Source organism: Pyrus communis, chromosome 9, assembly GCF_963583255.1.
Source record: "Pyrus communis chromosome 9, drPyrComm1.1, whole genome shotgun sequence".
In the NCBI taxonomy this organism is placed as follows: domain Eukaryota; kingdom Viridiplantae; phylum Streptophyta; class Magnoliopsida; order Rosales; family Rosaceae; genus Pyrus; species Pyrus communis.
In genome coordinates, this window is record NC_084811.1 from 26,642,507 (window position 1) to 26,662,354 (window position 19,848).

The 19,848-nt window shown below is 35.9% G+C and overlaps 2 protein-coding genes across 3 annotated transcripts; both read left to right on the forward strand.

Annotated features, from left to right (window-relative positions):
* Nucleotides 1–1,387: 1,387 nt before the first annotated feature.
* LOC137744159 (dehydrin HIRD11-like) lies at nucleotides 1,388–2,377 on the forward strand. Of its 2 annotated transcripts, none has more exons than XM_068484030.1 (2): nucleotides 1,388–1,831; nucleotides 2,215–2,377. In XM_068484030.1, exon 1 carries the CDS (start codon nucleotides 1,485–1,487, stop codon nucleotides 1,794–1,796), a length of 312 nt encoding a protein of 103 aa, XP_068340131.1. In that variant the 5' UTR covers nucleotides 1,388–1,484; the 3' UTR covers nucleotides 1,797–1,831; nucleotides 2,215–2,377. The 2 variants fall into 2 exon arrangements, with proteins under 2 accessions (XP_068340131.1, XP_068340130.1); XM_068484029.1 differs by having other exon boundaries at nucleotides 1,391–1,831; nucleotides 2,162–2,377.
* Nucleotides 2,378–12,412: 10,035 nt separating this feature from the next.
* Nucleotides 12,413–14,038, forward strand: LOC137744830 (protein VAPYRIN-like). The gene has a single exon (XM_068484639.1). The coding sequence runs from the start codon at nucleotides 12,413–12,415 to the stop codon at nucleotides 14,036–14,038; it is 1,626 nt and encodes a 541-aa protein (XP_068340740.1).
* Nucleotides 14,039–19,848: the final 5,810 nt, after the last annotated feature.

Below are 19,848 nucleotides of genomic sequence, written 5' to 3' on the forward strand. Positions count from 1 at the left end.
TTGGGATACTAGGGGTGTATTGGGTTGGGGTGGAGGGGTGGTATTGAATGTGTAGAATGCAGCGTTATGTAAGGATTGTAGTTGAAGCTTTAAAGACGAGAGGCATTCATGCTAAGATTCTTGCTTATCCAAGTGTTGCCAAAAGAGAAGAAACATCTTCCATCTTCTGTAGTTCGCCATCGCCATCATCACCATAACTACATTTCTTCAATTTTTGTTTCTCCTTAAACGTCGTTTTATTGTATTTTCTACTAAATATAGCGACTTGCGATGCTTTGAAATATGTTTATCTCGTGTTTTCTTTGATATATTAAGTTTTAACTACTAAACGGTACATTCAAAACCTACATCAAAACGCAAGATCAATGTGTAAAATATACGTATGAAACATAACATGTACGAGACAAAAATATGATGGTTATCACATTAAATGAGACTAAAATACTAAAATTTTGTTTTGTTTTGTTTTTTTTTTTTTTTTTTTTTGCGAGAACACCTTATAAATGATGTGGTCGGCATCTCAACTCAAGTTTTTCTTTGTATATTATTAAGCCATGCGGTCGACACAGCCATGATTCACGGCAAGAGTCGGAGACTTCGATGTAACGTGCCAAACCACAAACCAACAGTCGATCCGCAATGCCAGACTCAGGACAAAGTCTTGGCCAAGAAAAACAAGAGGACTTTGATGTGGTAATAATCTTTTTTTTGTTTTTTTTTTATGGTTTAAAATAAAGTGATCTTACCGACACGCGACAGATGTTGGATATAAAGAAAGATTGAGTAGACTTTATACCACCGTTTCCCGCGTACACGTCCACGTAGTATGGATATGGTATCGACGTATTATAGTGCTTGTTTGGATGTGCTTTTAAAATGTCTGAAAACACTTTTGGTTAAATTGATTTTGAGTTCCAAAATCATTTTAAGTGCTTTTTAGAAGAAGTATTAGATATGTGTTTCTTGCAGGAATCAATTAAAGTGTTTTTTTATGATCCACTTGAATTTTTACTAAGAATTAGTATCAAAAACATTTTTACCAAAAGGACTTTCAATCATCTTAAAAACATATCTAAACAAACACATAAACTTATACGTAGCTACGACATATCGACTTTTTTTTAGTACTGACGAGTTACATGTAGTATCAACACATATTTAAAGGTTGTATTTAATATAATGGCTTAAACTGGAGTGAGTAATATTATATTTAATCCAACACACAAATGTAGACTCAAGAAAATAGGTGGCCGATGGTCAATGTACTTTGCAATCAAACCGCGGATAAACTCTAATATTAGTTGTTTATTTATTTGAAGAAAGACGGGAAAGGAAAGGTCGTCTTTTTTCTTGTTTTCCTTATAAATAGGCACACATTCAGCTTCATATCTCATATAACATACGCTGCACAGAGAAGTTACAGAGAACTGTTTGTTTTAGACAGAGAAGTTAGAGAGAGAGAGAGAGAGAGAGAGAGAGTGAAAATGTCAGGAATCATGGGCAAGATTGGAGGTGCCCTCCACATTGGAGGCGACAAGGACAAAGATGACGACCACCACAAGGACAAAGATGGTGACCACCACAAGGACAAAGATGACCACCACCGCAAGGAGAAAGATGACCACCACCACAAGGACAAAAATGACCACCACCGCAAGGACAAAGATGACGACCACCATAAGGAAGACGACGAAGATGACCACAAAGACAAAGGCGAGAAGAAGAAGAAGAAGAAGGACAAGAAAGACAAGAAGGACAAGAAGGACAAGAAGGATGATAGCAGCGACAGCGATTAATCTGTCGCGTGTGCATGCATCTGCCCAATAATCAGGTAATTATTTCATTAGTCGATTTCATTTTTTGCTAATCCAAAAAAGAATTTTGATTAGTTAGATTTAAGAAACAAACAAAACTAGTCGTTAAATTTTTGACAAATGCTATTTTTGAAACATATTGCCACTCAACATTGTCCTGTTACAAGAATGACTTCACGTATAATTTTTTTTATATTGGTTGAGATTTATCTTTACAATATGACCTAAATGTGACCAACACATGGTTGGCCAGGTTTAATTAATTTGTTAGTTAATTCATTTATTTGTTAAGTTTCAATTAATTGTTTATCTCCACATGATTATATCTGTATGATTTGCCCTTGTAGGTGTTTGGGGCGTCAAGAGAGCATGCTCAACTCCTGTTTCCTTTACGTTGCAGCCAATACTTAAAGTTCAAGAAGAAAAACCAAGAACCAAAAAGAAAGTGTGTATTTGCTGAATACTGTTACTAGCTACATGTAAAATGTTTCTGGCACGTTTTGAATATATGATTTAATGTGAAACCTTCGTAAGCCTTTGATATGAAATAATATTTTGGATGAATGCTCACTGCTTAGTATTATCTGTGTTAATCGTTTTAGTTGTTTAATATACTCTTTTATTGCCGATCGTAGTAGCGTTTTTAATTAAACAAGACACTAAAGTATCATTTTCGTTAAAATATAAGTATTTACTTTCTCTTATATGAGAACTTTTAAGTTTAAATTTCGTGAATGACAAGTTTAATATACATTCTTATCCCTAACGTTATCTTTAAAATGAGAGAGAAGGACATTTTTTTTTAATTGCATTCCAAGGGTAACAAAATATTTGATAGAGTTAAATAAATATATTATGTGGAGGAGTGGCCAATAAACACATGCTTCTCATCTTTTTGAAGATGATTAGCTTGTCGAATTTTTCTTCGATTTGTCGTGTGTTCAAGACATAAGCAATGCACCCAAGTACTCTAAGATAATGAATTAGTGATGTCTTCAAGCCATAAGCAATGCAGCCAAGTACTGAGAAAAATTAAACATGCGTGTTCTTATTTAGTAGTGAAGAAGTTTGGTATTGTACGAGAAGGTAATGAACTAAATGAATATGTAAGCTTTTTATTTATAATGACTTCTGATATTGGCACAAAAGTTTTCATTTTGGTTCTTCACTATGGAAATCAATTGAAGTGGTCTATGAGTTTGTTCACAGTTTATCATTTTGGTCATTTCGTAAAAAATTTGTCAATATTCTCCTGTAGTAAAGTGAAGGGGTTGGTTTGACAAAAATACATTTAAAAGGTGGTCACATGGTCGTTCACGTGACAATTTAATGATAATATTGATATTTTTCACAGAATGATCAAAGTAATTTACAGTGAATAAACTCAGTTACAACTTCTATCAATTTTATAATCAGAAACCAAATAAGTTATGCCAATTTCATAGTTAATTTAAAAATAAAAAATAAAAAAAAATAAAAAAAAAGCCGAATATGTATATAGCCCAAAGTAGTTAATCAATTTACCCTAGACCTTAATGTCATGGTTCAACTCCCTCCCTCTTTCAATATCAGTTACATAAGAGCAGTTCCACCGAAAAACTGATAGGCCAACACCCATCCAAAAAACTAGCCCGACAACCAGGCTATCCACTCTAGCCCAGCACCCAACCCAAGCCAGGCAAGAGACCGGCCTAAAATCGACAGACCCACATGTCGGGTCATCTGACATTAGCCGGGCCATCAACCTCCCTCACAATCAACGCGTCGCAGAGAGATCTTGGTGCAGAGTTCCTCAAGGCTGAGTTTGATTCCGGGTTCTTGGTGCAGAGTTCCTCGGCGTTGAGGTTGATTCCGAGCCTACACTTGCAACACGGTGGAGGCACAAAACATGGCGCCTTGGGAGTTTCTAACGACAACCAATGCACAACCGCTAGCAACAACAACGGCGTGGCTATGAGCCCCCAATTGATCTCAAATTTCAGGGTTTCGAAGAAGCACCGCAACCACCGCCAAGAAAACCAGAACCGGGTATGAGGAGGGGGCTTCTTTTCTGCAACAGTAATGATGTCCCATCAAAGATTCCATGGCCTTTGTCAATGGAAGTTGATGTTTCTACAGAGAAACAAAGTGGATGGAATTTGAAATTTGAAACCCAATTGATATATAAACAAGGACTTGTGTATATCAGGGAAGAAAAATAAGGAGCCTAGAGAGACCCTTTTGAGAAAAGTGGGAAGAAGAATTAAAAATTAAATTATTATTATATAATAAAAATTAATAATATTTTAATAAAATTAACTAGGCTATTTAGTTTTAGGGATGGAGATACATTTGACCTATTTCGTTGGGATCTATCATTATTCACTGAATGGATAAATGCATTGGATGCTGGCACATTTGTGTTAGGGGTAGAACTACTCTAAGAGAAAAGAAATCCAATGAAATTTAGACCCCAGACACTATTTTATTTTATTTTTTTGTCAAACACTTTTGAGTCTATGCCGTGTGATGGGGGTGAAGGATTTTGTAAATTACATTAAAGAGTAATTATGTTTACAAATCCCTTTATAGGAAAGGAATTGAATCCCATTCAAATCCACTTTGTGGGAATCTTAGGGATCTTCATATTTTAGTCATCATCGTGTATCATGCGATAAAAAATTATTTGATTTTTTTAATTTAAAATTATATACAAATAATATCTGACGAAAACTGATTGCACGATATACAATGAACGATTAGGATGTGAGGATCCTCACAAAGTAAATCTGGAAAAAATCCCTTTCCCATAGGAAAGGAGTCCTTACATACATATATATATATATATACATATATATATATTAGTAATAAATACTCTTTTATGGTGATCCAAACTACAGGTAAGAGAGCGGATCATCGAATATGTTAATTTATGTATTAAAAAGCACAGACAAGAATTGTTTGTCCTTCCATTTTCGGTGCTCTTTCGTACCCTTAACATTTTATATTACTATTTATTTTTGTCTTATTATTTTTATAAAAAAAATAATATAAAATGTTGACGTGACTTAACCGTAACTACACAAAACAGGAGGGTACCAGAAATGGAAGGGCAGGCAATCCTTGTCCAAAAAGCACCCCATATGTTACATAAAAAAAAAAAAAAAAACATACGTGCATTTTTGTTCATAAAAAGGTAGAGAAATTTTTTTTTTTTTTTTATACTCATAACAAATGACAGGTGAATTGAATTTTCAAATCGGCATATCAACTGGGTTTAGCCAAATTAACTTGAGCGGTGTGCTTTACTCCTTGCACTCAAGTTTAACTTTTTCTTTTTTAACTTATTTTTTTTGTAAAGTTTAAATTCTCTTCCTTCAAATTTGTAATTTATTAATGCAATTAATGTCGCTTGTTTTAAAATAAATGTTTAATAAAAATAATAAATAAAACAAATGTCGGAAGGAGTTGGCAGTTTCTTTCAAAAGAAGCCACAATAAATAATCCGCACACAGAACGCAACAACTCGCAGCAGCAAAAGTAAGATCTATGTATAGGTGTCAATCTAGTTGAACAAAACCACCAAATTAAGACAGAAAAAGAAAAAGATCAGAGGGAGGGTACACCATACATGCAACCAACTATACGTCAACACGGAAAAAGATCAGAGGGAGGGTACACCATACATGCAACCAACTATACGTCAACACGGTAATACCAAAGAGACTAAAATTTTAAAGTAAATTATATGAATGTTGATAATTGAATTATTATTTAAGTGTTTATTAATATGTTTATTTTTATTGGTGACATATTATTTAATTTATAAATTTAGTTTAGATATGTGATCTTCCTAACATTATCTTTTTTTTTTTAAACAAAAAAAGAGATAATTTATGGCAAACTACTGTTATTTATCTATTTCTAATACCGAAAAAACTTACAGAGACATTTCAACTGCCTGTTAACCCACCGGGTTAAAAAAAACAGCGACCCTACCCATTGTTTTCCTTTTCCTTTCAAGAAAACAACCTAAACCAGTGGGCTGCAGCTCAATGCCTATATATATATATATATTTTTTTTTTTTTCGCCCCCGTCTCAACTTCATCGTCAATTCAAGCACAACAAGTTTAGTTCTACTCTCAATGGCTTCTCTTGTACTTCTGTTGTCCGTACTAGGGCGTCCCAGCAGTAACAACACGGGTCCAAGTAACTTCTGGGTACTTCCCCCTTCTTCTTCTTCTTCTTCTTCTTGTTCTGATTCTGCCGCAGCAGCTGCCGCCTCCGCCGTTTCTAATTCTTTTACTGCCGCCATAAAACCGCTGATTAGAAATGGGAGCTGCAAATACAGTGAGAAGATGGGTTTGGTGGATGATGATCTGCAGTTGGAGTCAAGAGTTTCTGTGGATTCAGTTTGGCCTTAGAGATCCATGTCCTGCTTTGCTATCTTCAAAATCTTAACTAATTTAATAATATTTGGGTCTGTTTGTATTTTCTTGTTAATCAATAAGATCCTTTTAGGTTCTTTCGTGTTTTCATATAACTCTCTCAAGTAAGTTGCAACAAGAAACTTGAATGCAATGGCTTCCTATAGAACTGCAGAGAGACACATCAATACATCAGGTTGGGCGCGTTTTGGCTCACCACCTTTTAAGTGGTGATAACACTCATTACTATTTATTATGAGTTTAAATTTTGAGGAAGCAGACTACTCTATTTATTATCATTAGTTAAGTTTAAATATTAAAATTTATTGCACAAATTTAGAATTTAAACACATTCATAAATAGGATTGTAAGCAAAAATATTGTTTATCATTTTGCATCCCTCCAAGTGACACGTCCTTACAAAGACAAACTGCAACTTGAGAGGTTGCATTCCTTTTTTTGTATACATCTATATTTTTACCCTAAGAGAATAGAGAATTCGGTTAAACCATATAATAAGCAACCTAATTTGGTATCGAATTCGTCATCCACGAGATTCGAACATAAGACCTCTCACTTTCAAGTAAAGTGTGGATGCAAATTTCCGTCTTCTTCTTCTTGGACGAAAATGCATCAGCAAAACAATTAACACCTTAGGTCAAGGTGAAGAGCCTCATGCGCCCACGATGAATGGGAGGACTTTGACCGAAGAACCTTCGATGCCAAAGTTAGAATTTGAGAGAGAAAGTGTTTAGAGAAATTTGGAGAATTTTAGAAGATAATTAGACTTAGGTTTTTGGAGAAATGATGTGATATTTATAGGAGTGTGGTATGTCCCCTTTGGAGAGATGGGAACCGACCACATATAATGGTTTTTTAGTGTAATTGCAAGATATTATGTCAAAATAATATCTTGCAATTAATTAGAAAATTAATCAATTAATTTAGGTAATTAATTCTATTTTAAATGAATAATTGAAAGTTACAGAACCGACCACATATGATGGTTTTTTAGTGTAATTGCAAGATATTATGTCAAAATAATATCTTGCAATTAATTAAAAAATTAATCAATTAATTTAGGTAATTAATTCTATTTTAAATGAATAATTGAAAGTTACCTTGTGGGGAGGATTTGATGAGGATGAATAAAATATGTTTTGAATAAATACCTATTTTGCTCACTTTTGATCTTGATTGTGCTATGATTGTCTGCTATTGAGGGTAATATTGTCCTTTTCACCTAAAAGTACACGTGTCGCCTTCATAATTTTCTTGATTATTTTTTACTTCACAAATACAACCAAATCGTAATATTGAGTGGCTGAAATGTTGCATTTCTAATTAAACGACCTATTTGGTAACCATAATTTTTTTTAGGTTTTATTTCCGTTTGGTAATTAATTTTGATTTTTTCAAATTTTCAAAATAACGAAAATTGATTTTAAAATCAAGTCAAAGTTTAAAATCTCTATACCAATATGCACATAAAAGTAACATTTAAGTTAGATTTCATTAAGTTAAATGATCTAACAACTATTTTCAAAACTTTCAAAAATGTGAAACTCTCCTACTAATGTTTCCAATTTTTCTTTTGCTCTCCTTTCTCCTCCATCAATTAGGGGCCACAAAATTTGTGGGCTTGGCCGGCCATGATGGGCTTTAATAAAAAAGAAATTTCTGGGCCAACATATGCTAAGATTTTTAGACCCAAGCCCAGGCCACGTGCTGAGCTTTCAATGTATTGGGTTTATGCTTTCAATGTACCACAGCTGGATTACATTTTGATGAATTGGAAAGAGCAATAGGTTTGAATGAGATCCGTACCATGGGATGAACCAAGTTGTATCAGCTATCAAGGGGTTAAAAGATCAAATACTTGTTGAACACCATATCATAACTGTGTCGTTTCGTTTGATACAAGTTAGGGAATTCGGGAACTCCAAATCTTTTGCTTCATATCGAGATACTAGCAAAGAAGAATCTCACAATTCATAACGAGTCAAGAAATTATGGAAAGAAAATGCGGTGGCATTGAGAAGGTGTGAGCTATTGTTGGTACAAGATAGACACCCAAAGAGAGGATTCATCATTTTACGGTCATTTGATTTGGTAATAGTAATAAAGATAATAACGATGGAAAGAAATGAACGGTTTGGATCTGTATCAACGGTAGAAGGAAGGAAAAGAGAGAATATGAAAACAAATTCTCTCTCCCTTACCTACATGTATAAGCCCTTTTAGAGGGATCTTATGGAGGATTTCAATAGTGCAAATTCCAACTTGAACCAAAAACCAACCACAGTGTAACCTACAGAGGAGGGCTACTCATCAACGTCGACCTTAAAACTTGTCGTACCACTACCCAGGGCCTTCGAATTTAGTGGAGAATTACTTGAATGCACTTCCCTTGATGCTTAAGGGAATGTGTCCAACCACATCGTGCACGTGTTACAATTGAAACGATCTTTGGATGGAAGTTCGGACGCATGGAATGACTTATTTGAACATGGAACTACAAATTCTCAATGGAGTTTGATCGTACCTTCATCTTGGTGTGGCTAAAATTTTCAAGTTAATGAAAGAAGTCGTACATAAATAGTTGTGTTTGACCATTTAGTACTACAGTCTTATGATATTTTTCTTTATTTGTAAGTGAGAGGTTTTATGTTCGATTCTCGCTAAAGGCGAATTTGAACCACATTCTTTATTTGTAAGTGAGAGGTTTTATGTTCAATTCTCGCTAAAGGCGAATTTGAACCACATTATTGCTAATCAATTATGAGGCTTAACCCATTCCTTCATTCCCTTAGTGTACATAATATCGTTTGTTAAAAAAAAAAAAAAAATTATGTTCGTGACATGCATGGAAGCATCCCCGTCCTCCAAATTGGGAAGGGATGCTAGGTATATAAACTAGGTGTTGACCCCAATATCAGGTTAACGGGGTTGGATTGATAATTGTACTTGTCATGTCTACATAAAGAGTCGGCGGAGTCATAAATCAAGGCTAGGGGCACGTAGGCTAGGCCGTAATTAATTAAAGAGAAATGCCAAGTAGATTTTCTCAAAAGTAGAGCTTTTCACGAACTCTCTGTCATTTTATGTTTTTTGCATAATTTACGTGTCAATATTATAAAATATTGTGTCAAAAACATGAGATGACGAAGAGTGTATGAAGAGTCGCACTTTAAGAGTCTCCGAAGTATTTCTCTTAAACAAAATATATGGGAGGAAAGGTTTATTCTTGGTACTGGCATCAATCATTATTTTGAGACAAAATTATTTTACACTAAGGGGAGATTTAGGTTAAGCACATAATAGGCATGTCATAATTATAATTTGGTGTCACATTAGTCATTCAAATGAGTTGAATGTAAGACTTTCTACTTTTATGTGAAGAAAAACACATGTGGTGCTAGTTACGTTGACATAAAGAATTATAAACTAAAGAGAAGAATCTTTAGAGTTTTCATGCGATATCAGTATTAAGAAAATTATACTATAAGCTTAAAACTAATTATTAAAAACATATGGTGGCAAGACACTATACAGGGGACTTATTTCAGGACAGAATTAGTTTTCAACACAATTGCTATTTCATGTGTGGTGCATGTTTTAACAATTTGTAAGGGCAAAATGCTATATGCTATGGTGGAGCTGCAGAAGGGGCCTAGGTGTATTGTGGCCTTCATGTGGTTATGCCGTTGTAAAGAGTAATGATAGAGAAGTCATATTTTAGGAGATTACATTGTACGACTTTTCTAATAAATGTGGTGATTACTAATACAATGCGGTCTCTCAAAATTTGATCTCTCTATCTATTAGATTGGATGGGTTTTGTGTCTAGTGTTTGGTGTATACATAGAGTGTTTCAATATGATTGATTGAATTCAAAATTGAATTGGTTAAAGAGAATGGGAAAGGCGCGATGGTTTTGTATCCTGTGTCCACCAACAGGTTATGAATCCTGTGCTAGTCTGGACTTGGATTCAAAATGATCCAACCCATGATGCTCTTTGAATGCATGAAACAACGGTCTTGGCCTCAAATCCATTTTAAAAGCTAATAACATGTCTCATCCAGCTCACCAAACAGACTCTTACATTTTGATTGGTTAAGAGACTTCCAAGTCTCAAGAGATTGAGGCCAAATGATTGTACTACAAAATGTAAATAGTAGAGATTAGAAATGCATCACATGTTCATTACCAAGCTGTGCGTGGAAAAATTGCTAATCTCTACTTAAGAAGTGTCATTGCAAATGTCTATAATTTTGTGATGATCATGTAATGCATTTTTAGTCCCACTGTTTATAATTTTGGGCCCTTATTATTTTCATTGAAAGGTCTTATTGTAGCAACAACGATGAAAATATTGAAATTAGTGGAAATAATGACACTTTGAATCTTTAAAATTGAAGAAACTATCTATGAAGTTGGACAAAATTTGATTTTTCGTTTGTCATACTAAAATTGACATAAAATTCTTAAATTAAACATAAATATTTCATTGAATGGCATATGCATGAAAAAAATGCTGAAAATTCTTATTTTATTCTCTTTTCCCTTTGTCACTTAACTTGTTCGTACTTTGTCTCTTTCTGAGACTAACAACCAAAAGAGCAAGTCCGAATCTCCCATCTGCGTCGATTATGAATACCAGATGCTCTATTGACAAGAAAAACAACTCATCGTACTTGAATGTATGATTGCAACAGCGCGAGTAATCCAATGAATGAGCCTTTTACAGTTTTTTTTTTCTTTTTTTTCTGGTAAATAATCCAGTTATAGTTGTCTGGTGTGCTGCAACGTCGCAATCGTCGAAAAGGTCCTGTATGTAATTTGAAGAGCCAAAGACAAGTCTGATGATTTAAATAGAGCAAATGGCTAAAAGAAATTAGCTAGTAAATGAAGTTAAAAGGTTTTTCACTTTACAATATTGGAAGAAGTTCTAAGCCCGAATCTCCATCTCCGTTAATTATAAATACCGGATGCTCTAATTGACAAGAAAAACAACTCATACATGCTTGCATGTATGATTGCAACAGCGCGAGTGATTCAATCAATGAGCCTTTTACAGTTCTATTTTTCATCCAGTTATAGTTGGCTGGTGTGCTGCAACATCGCAATCGTAGAAAAGGTCCTGTAACTCCTGTTATGTAATTTGAAGAGCCAAAGACAAGGCCGATGATTTAAATAGAGCAAATGACAAGAGGTATAGGGTAGGGTTCGTACCATTTCACAAACCAAATGATGCCAGGTGTCAATGTTCAGCAATTTGTTGTTGTGGCTAGTTGTCTTGCCAGCAGAAATATTGAAACAAAATCCATTGAAAAGGTTCATAGTGCCTGTTTGTACATGGTAGTAGGATTGAGTCGCTGCACAAGAAGAATTGTTTATATTTACTCAGTAATATTCTTGTGATAAAATTATCAGAAAAAAAGAAAATATTCTTGTAATAAAACTTATACGTTCACATAGGGTTGTTAATTTTAATTTTAAATGAAATTAACTAAGAAAATTGTGTTTTAATAAACAGTTTATAGCTGTACTCCTAGAAATTTTCAGTTGGATGGAGAGCATCTTGTTTGCTTCTTCATTGATCCCACTTTGTTAAACAATTAGTATTTTAACCTTCTATGCCCCAAATTTATAAATAAAAAAAAATGATAAGGGTGTGTTGGGGGAGAATAAGACTCTGTAAAAATCACTTCTCAAATATTAAGGTGACTAAATTCTTGTTATCTAACATTACAGTATTGTGATATTTCTCTTTACTTGTAATTGGAAAGTTTTAGATTCGACTCTCATAAATTACGAGTTTGATACCGAATTACTTTAACGACCTATTGTGTGATTTAGTCCAAAAATCTCAGTTCTCTAGTGCAAATATATACTGTTGTATTAAAAAAAAAATTGTTCATACAACTCTGGTTTTAGGAGTTATCCTCTTTCTAGTTGAGACGACTAATAGAACAAGTCAGCATTGTTTTTTACACCCCCCACTTGGCATTCTCTCATCAAGCCGGCTTTCGCATTCCCTTCTCTTAAACTACACCCACCAAACCCAATACTTTCACATTCGAATATCACTTCCTCCTTCAGTATTTCATGTGTCTTAATTTTTTCTATACATCTTAAGAACCCTTAAAACCCATTGATTTGAAGGGAAAGTGAAAATCAAAGAAAGATGGACAGGCTCATAAGTTTGGAGCCATCAAACTTTGTTGCAATACGGATCGAACCGGGACAGAAATGCTACGGCCAGCTCACTTTACGGAACGTTATGTACACCATGCCGGTTGCCTTCCGGCTCGAAGCGTTGATCAAGAATCGTTACACGGTGAGGCCTCAGTCCGGGATCATATCTCCTCTCGAGAAGTTGACCGTAGAGATTGTTTACCATCTTCCGCCAGGGTCCAGCCTCCCGGACTCCTTTCCTTACTGCCATGATTCCTTCCTTTTGCATAGCGTGGTTGTGCCTGGAGCGGCGATAAAAGTGTCTTCTTCGACATTCGATGCGGTTCCAAACGATTGGTTCACCACAAAGAAGAAACAAGTGTTCATAGATAGTGGTGTCAAGATTATGTTTGTTGGTTCACCTATTTTGGCACAACTTGTGTCCGATGGTTTGATGGATGATATTCGAGAAGTGCTTGAGAAGAGTGAACCTTCATGGAGAGCCGCCGATTCTGTGGATTCTGAGGGCCAATCTTTGATTCACTTGGCGGTTGCTCAAGGCCGGCCTGACCTTGTCCAGCTACTTCTTGAATTTGAGCCTGATGTGGAGGCTCAAAGCCGGTCAGGATCTACTCCGCTTGAGGTTGCAGCCTCAAGAGGAGAAGCCTTGATAGTTGAGCTTCTATTGGCTCGACGTGCCAGCACTGAACGATCTGAGTCCTCCACTTGGGGACCTATTCACCTCGCAGCCGGAGGAGGCCACGTAGAGGTTCTGAGGCTTCTTATAATCAAAGGGGCAAATGTTGATGCGCTGACAAAGGATGGTAGCACGGCTTTGCACCTTGCCGTTGAGGAGCGAAGAAGGGACTGTGCGAGGCTCTTACTGGCAAGCGGGGCTAAAGCTGAAGTTAGGGATTGTAGAGATGGTGACACGCCTTTGCATACCGCGGCAAGCCTAGGGGACGAGTACATGGTGAAGCTGTTGCTGCAAAAGGGTGCGAATAAAGATGTAAAAAACTTTGCCGGTCTAACAGCCTATGATGTTGCAGCGGAGAATGGACACACGAGACTATTTGATGCCCTTCGACTTGGTGATAGCTTGTGTATAGCGGCGAGGAAGGGAGATGTAAGAACAGTTGTAAAGCTGCTTGAGACAGGTGCAGCAATCAATGGAAGAGACCTACATGGGTGGACTGCTCTCCATAGAGCCTGTTTCAAAGGGAAGATAGAAGTCATTCGAACACTGCTTGAAAAGGGTGTGGATATGGATGCTAAAGATGAGGATGGATACACTGCGTTGCACTGTGCAGCGGAGTCGGGACATGCGAATGTGATTGAGATGTTGATAAAGAAAGGAGCTGATGCTGAAGCTCAAACTAACAAAGGTGTGACTGCAGTGCAGATTGCTGAGTCTTTGCACTATGTTGGCATTACTAGGATACTTATTCATAGAGGTGCAACAAAAGACAATAGTAATATGGCACACATCTTGACCCAGGCCTCAGTTTCATTTGGGAAAAAATCCATGGGACTAGAGGAGGAGATCATCAAAGGAGGAATGAAGAAGAAGAAATCGAGTCGAGCTAGAACTCTTCATGGGAGCTTCAATCGTTCGATGCCATTGGCTGTTGTTTAGCTAGTAAAGCTGGAACTAATATTGGTGCATTGGTATTTTGAATTAGGGTTTTCACATTTTAGAGCTCACAATGCTGATGCTTTTGACTGAAAGTATGTGCGGAAGAAGTTGTTGACTCATTCGTACGTAGTATGTTCATTCTAAATTAAAACACCTAAATACGTATATTTTGTTATTAAAACAAATTTGATGTGTATCAAAATTGATTGTAATTCCTTATATATGCTAGTAAGTGGATGTATTGTATTGTACATTTGTCACTTGATCTACAACATATGACATTGTAAGCAATGAGTTATTCGTGAACGAAATTTTGTAGTATATATATTGCTTGTTTGAATCCCTAATACATATTATAATTGTTCGGTTACAAATCTTATAAGCAGGCAGTAAAATATCATCATTTACCAAATTACAGGTGAAAGGATACTGAATCTCTTCTGGGAGATAAGAGAGATTGTAGAGAAGTTTTCAATAACATCTCCTTGTCAATGGATTATGATAACTATGCATGCAATCACCTGCAAAGAAGATAAACAAACACAAAACCTAAGAGCCTATTTGATACTCTGCTTGAATCCAACTTTTTAAACTCAAAAACAATTTTCAAGTTTTAGGCCTTAAACTTGTTTGGTAGGACTATTTTAAAAAACTGAACTCAAGACTAACTAAAAAATATAGCATATTCTCTAAAAACACAAAAAGTGAGTTTTTAGAGTTTTTAAACTTAAATTCACTCATTTTTTTTCTCTCCCTCATTCCCTCTCACTCCAAATCTATCTATCTATCTTTTCTTCTTTCTCTCTCCCCCTTCTCCTTTTTTATTTATTTTTTTCGTCTCTCCTTTAATTCACTATCTTCATTCTCTCGGTTCTTTTTCTCGCTCCTCTTCCTCTCTTTATCTCCTCCGATCCTCTCACTTCTTTCCCTTTCCTCCAATCATCTCTTACTTTCTTTCCTCCTCTCCTCTTTCTCTCTCGAACCCCTCTTTTTGGATCTCTTTGTCCGGTTTAAGTTGTAAGATTTAAAATTTTCAAATCGCATACCAAACAAGTTTTTGAGTCTTAAAAGAAAATTGTTTTCAATAAAAATTCTTAAGAAATGTTTTGAGAAATTATAAAAAATTTTCAAATAGGATACCAAACAGGCCCTTAATAATCCACACAAGAGCTGATAGTGGCTTGGCTAATTGTGCCTACAACCACTCTCACACCCTTCGGATCAAACCTTGTTACTCCCCCCTTATAACTTCTGTTAAGAGTTATCGAAAAACTAGTAGCCCAATACTTGTGATCGGTCACCCGCTGTGATCCACTTGTTAATCAACCTCCCCAACCTTTTTTCTAAGAAATCTTGGCTGTACGAGAGAATTTTTTCGATATAGAAAAAAAAATTACACCTAATCAGATGAGACATAAACACCTGGGGTGCGTTTGTTGCACTGGACTATTTCGGATTTGACTAGCTTCAGGGACTAAGTCAGACTGGCTTAGGCTATACTAATTTGGATTGACTTAGCGAAGTGTTTGGTGCAGTGTCGGACTAAGAAGTAGAATAATAAATTTTTTTTTTCTTTTACTTTTTCTAGAATTCTCGAATGCTTTCCCTTTTTCTTGCTCTTTTGTTCCTTTTTTTCTTTTGGGAAAGTTGCATCGCAACTGGTGCAAAGCTTCAAGGAATTGGGGTATTCGAACTTTTTCTTGCTCTTTTGTTCTTTTTTGTTTCTTGAAAAGGCTTTGTAGATGGTGCAAAGATTCAAAGGATTGGAGTTATGCAATTTGAATAAGAGGTTTTGCATCAGAGCTTCCAAACAACGACCTTCCTTCCTTATGGATCTTGTTGGGCGATCTTCAAGTGGTCTCTTTGATTTGGGTTTCTCCGAACGGCGAGAAACTGAGATGCTCGCAGCGAGAAGGGCGAAGTGAGGAAGAAGTAGTTTTGGTTTGGGTTTCTCCGAACAGCGAGAAGCCGAGATGTGCACAACAGCTAAGCAGAGGGATGAAGTGAGGAACACGAAGTAGATGGGAACGGCGAAGCTGCATAAAGTTCTTAGCAGTCCGCCTAACTTTGGGGGGCCTCGCTAGGACCGGTGAGTGAAGCTTTTAACGTAGGCAAGTCCCCCTTAGTCTCATTAAACCTAGGCCACGCTGCTACCAAACAAGGGACTGGACTAACCCTTAGTCTAGTCCATTCCAATGAACTTTAGTGAGGCAAAACAAACGCCCCCCCTAGTGTATTATCACCTTCCCAACTGCAAATCCTTTGCGTTTTTGCCTCCTTTCCGTTCCTCCTTGGCTTGGAAGCCACCTTACACTTGTGATCCAACTCAACATGCATGGGTTTATTATAGTTCATCGGACCAAAACAATAATCTTTTCAAAATTGATTTCATTGTCTAACAAGGCCACCCTTAGGCCTTTAAGTGTGGTGGGCATTGAGCATGGAAGAGAACTCCATGTGGCCCAAAGCATGAACATTGTGGCATCCAAATTATCATTTTCTATTGGTTGTTGGGGGGGGGCCCAAAAAAAAAAAAAAAAAAAAAAACGAATGTTAGCATTTTGTCATGTTGAGATGTAGCTGATGCATTCGCTATGACCATCTCTATCATCCTTCAAATGATATGAGCAACCTCAAGTTCAAAAAGGAGCACTAACTTTTCATAAAACAATTAATGAGGGGATTTCCAAGTAAGATGAGCCAGTAAACGCTCTAGTTTGAAGAGTCCATTTCATTAATAGTATTAGGTTTTCGCCAATGAATAATATTTACGAAGATATTTAACGAACTAATACACTCACAACAAAGTTGTATACCACTATTAATTAGCCACACACACATATCAAACTCAATCATGAGTATATATTATTATCGCATTCACATGAGTTGAATTTGAGCATGCCTCCAGCCAATAGAAACACCTATCACCAACTCAAAGCTAGTTCTTTCTTTATTTCATTTATAATATGAGTTGTAATTACATTATTATGTATTCATTGCATCTTAAATTCAAACTGTCTCTCTCTTTTTTTATAACTTAAATAGTAATATCGCCATTAAAAATATAAAAACACAAAACAGACAATGAAAATTTAGAAAAGTGTTAAGAGTTTGGAGGATGCATTTTCCCTTGGGTTAGTGGACAATTTAGTAAAACCAAAAGGGAGCAACCAGCGGTTGGTGTTGAAAAGGCAACTTTTCCATTTTGTAGTCTCATTGATCACCAACCGTGAATTATTCTCTAAGGTGAGTTGGTGACTTTAGGTATTTTATGTCGAAAATCAATCTGATACAAAATAGGGTTACTATCAGTAATGGTTTTTGGTCAATTTCGCAGTTGCATCTAGAATAATTGCTATGAAAAATCTATGCGCAACTTTAAAATAGATAAAGACATCTTTTACACGTATCATTATTTTAGTATTTAAAACAATAAGCACAAGAAAAGATTAATGGATATTTTGCTGATTGTTCAACAAATTATACGTCTGTAATGATGTATTTTTCGTAATTATATAAGGAATTATGCTAGATTAGTCCTTCAGTGCATGTCACAGGAGCCAACCCTCGATTCAAAGGAAGAAAGGACAAACACAAACACCCACCCCCATATCCTAGCCTTTTTCTTGCAGAAACAAGAAGCAGCAACTGCAAACCAACTCAAGGTCTAGGACATATTTTTACCATCTCGCAACCTATATGGTATGATTGTATCGTCACGTAACATTTGAGGCAAAAAAAACGATGGCATATAGATAAAAATTTGCACATATTTTTATTTTGTTGACCCGTAAAGCCTTTAAAGTTTTAAGTTTTTCTCCTATGAAAAAGCACTGTACATTTAAACTTTGTTTTGGGAGGGCTGCAAAGGAAGGACAACCTTCCCAAACTTTGACATAACAACAGACCACAAGCAATATATTATTTTTATACCAACGGCAGAAACAAAAGAATTCAACAATTTCTAAGAGCTGAAAACCTATCATCCGAACAACAGAGGAAACTGTCAAATATCTCGTCCTTGATATTTGCATTGGATTTGACTCAAAGTGAATCAGAATCCTAGGTTCATATGAATGGTCAAGCTCAATTTGAGTTAACTAGGACAAAGCTAAAAGCCAAGGTCACAGCCCAAGGACGACGAGAAAGAATTTGTAACTTTAGGTTCATTTGGGAACGGCAGAGAAGAAATAGCATCCATACAAAATTGGCTTCCTCTAAAAACAAGATAAAATTTGACTCTCAAAAGCGATGAATACCCTTGATTATGGTCTGGAATCGCTACTTCGAGGCACCCTCATAATAGCTCAATATCGATTTCAAGAGTTATATTTTATCGTAATCAAAGGTGATTCATACCATAATCAAAGGCGATTCCAAGCTCCTCATTGACTCTCTCCAGTAGAACATTAGATGCACACAATGAGGAGCTTGGAATCGCCTTTGATTGGGGAGATTCTCTCTTGCAACATAAGCATATAATTTTTAGTAGCATCACCCATCCAATAAATTTTTGTCACATGTTCAAAAGATGAACTCCTCAGCCATAATAGAAGTTTGACATGTGGTGAATCAATGGCAAGAAAATACCTCTCCTTTAACTGAGGTTTTGGGTTTGGAAAACTTCCCAGTATGTAATATATATATACACACACACACACACACACATATACAAATTCTTTAAAAGAAGGAATTCCTATTTTTTATATATAGGGATTAGTTGTGGGAGCCCACACCACATTGAACTTTAACGATATGAACCGTCTATTTTCAAGTTGCATCTTATAGATCATCTTTGCAAAATATTAGCCAAATCGGAAATATTTGAGAAATCTAATTGAGTTCAAAGAAATTGACGAACATTATGATTTCAAATTGAATTGAATTTTTGCATAGATGGTCTATGAATCAAGACTAAACAAAATAGACGGTTCGCATCGATGAAGTTCGATGTGGAATTGGTCCCACAACTAATCCTTATTTTTTGAAGAAATATAAATGAAGATCCCTTCCTTTATAGAACTGCACACATATACATATGTACAAAAATTCTTGAATGCTTTGAAGTACTGGATGCTTCGAGTGTTTGAAATAAAAATCTAACCGTTAAAACACTTAAAATACCTAATACTCCCAATCACTCAAAAAAAGCTTAAGTGTGAATGTTACCGTTGATTTGGACTGAGTATAAATAAGTTGATGATTTAAGTAGGAGAATCCAAATGAAAATGTCTATAAATGGAAAACGACTACTGCTGCAAGCAATTTGAGCCCAAGCATCGGCAGCGAGGGACGAAGACAGGGCCATGCGGTACACTCACACTGCCCTACTGCAGTAATAGATCTCCATGTGACATGATAAAACGTGACCTTCACTTGCCCCCGACGAAAGTAAAAGGAGCGTGGGCATTGATTTTAGTTCACTCAAAACCACGAGACAGCAAAAAATTCCAAATCATGCAAGTTGTAAATCTTATTGGATGTGCGTGTTTCGATAGAGATAGGGCAAAGGCAGAAGAACTCCAAGTACTACCGACACCTAGCGTGCGTGCATGTACGCTATTCTTATTCCGTCCCTCCCAGCTGAATCTGGCCGCATTTGCCGAAGTCATACAAGGAAAGGGATCAGTCTCGGATCCCTTCTAACAAATCCATCAAATTAATTAATCCAGACTCTTAAAATTTGATTTAACTGCTACAAACATGAAGCTCTTTTAAAAGTTATAATAATTTTAATCATTTGATCAAATTTCAAAGACCCGGATTAGATGATTGAATGAATTTAATGGAAGAGATCCGGAGATGATCCC

Excerpts from the sequence above, each read along its gene's own strand:
- LOC137744159 (XM_068484030.1), top strand. The coding sequence starts at position 1,485 with ATGTCAGGAATCATGGGCAAGATTGGAGGTGCCCTCCACATTGGAGGC.
- LOC137744830 (XM_068484639.1), top strand. The coding sequence starts at position 12,413 with ATGGACAGGCTCATAAGTTTGGAGCCATCAAACTTTGTTGCAATACGG.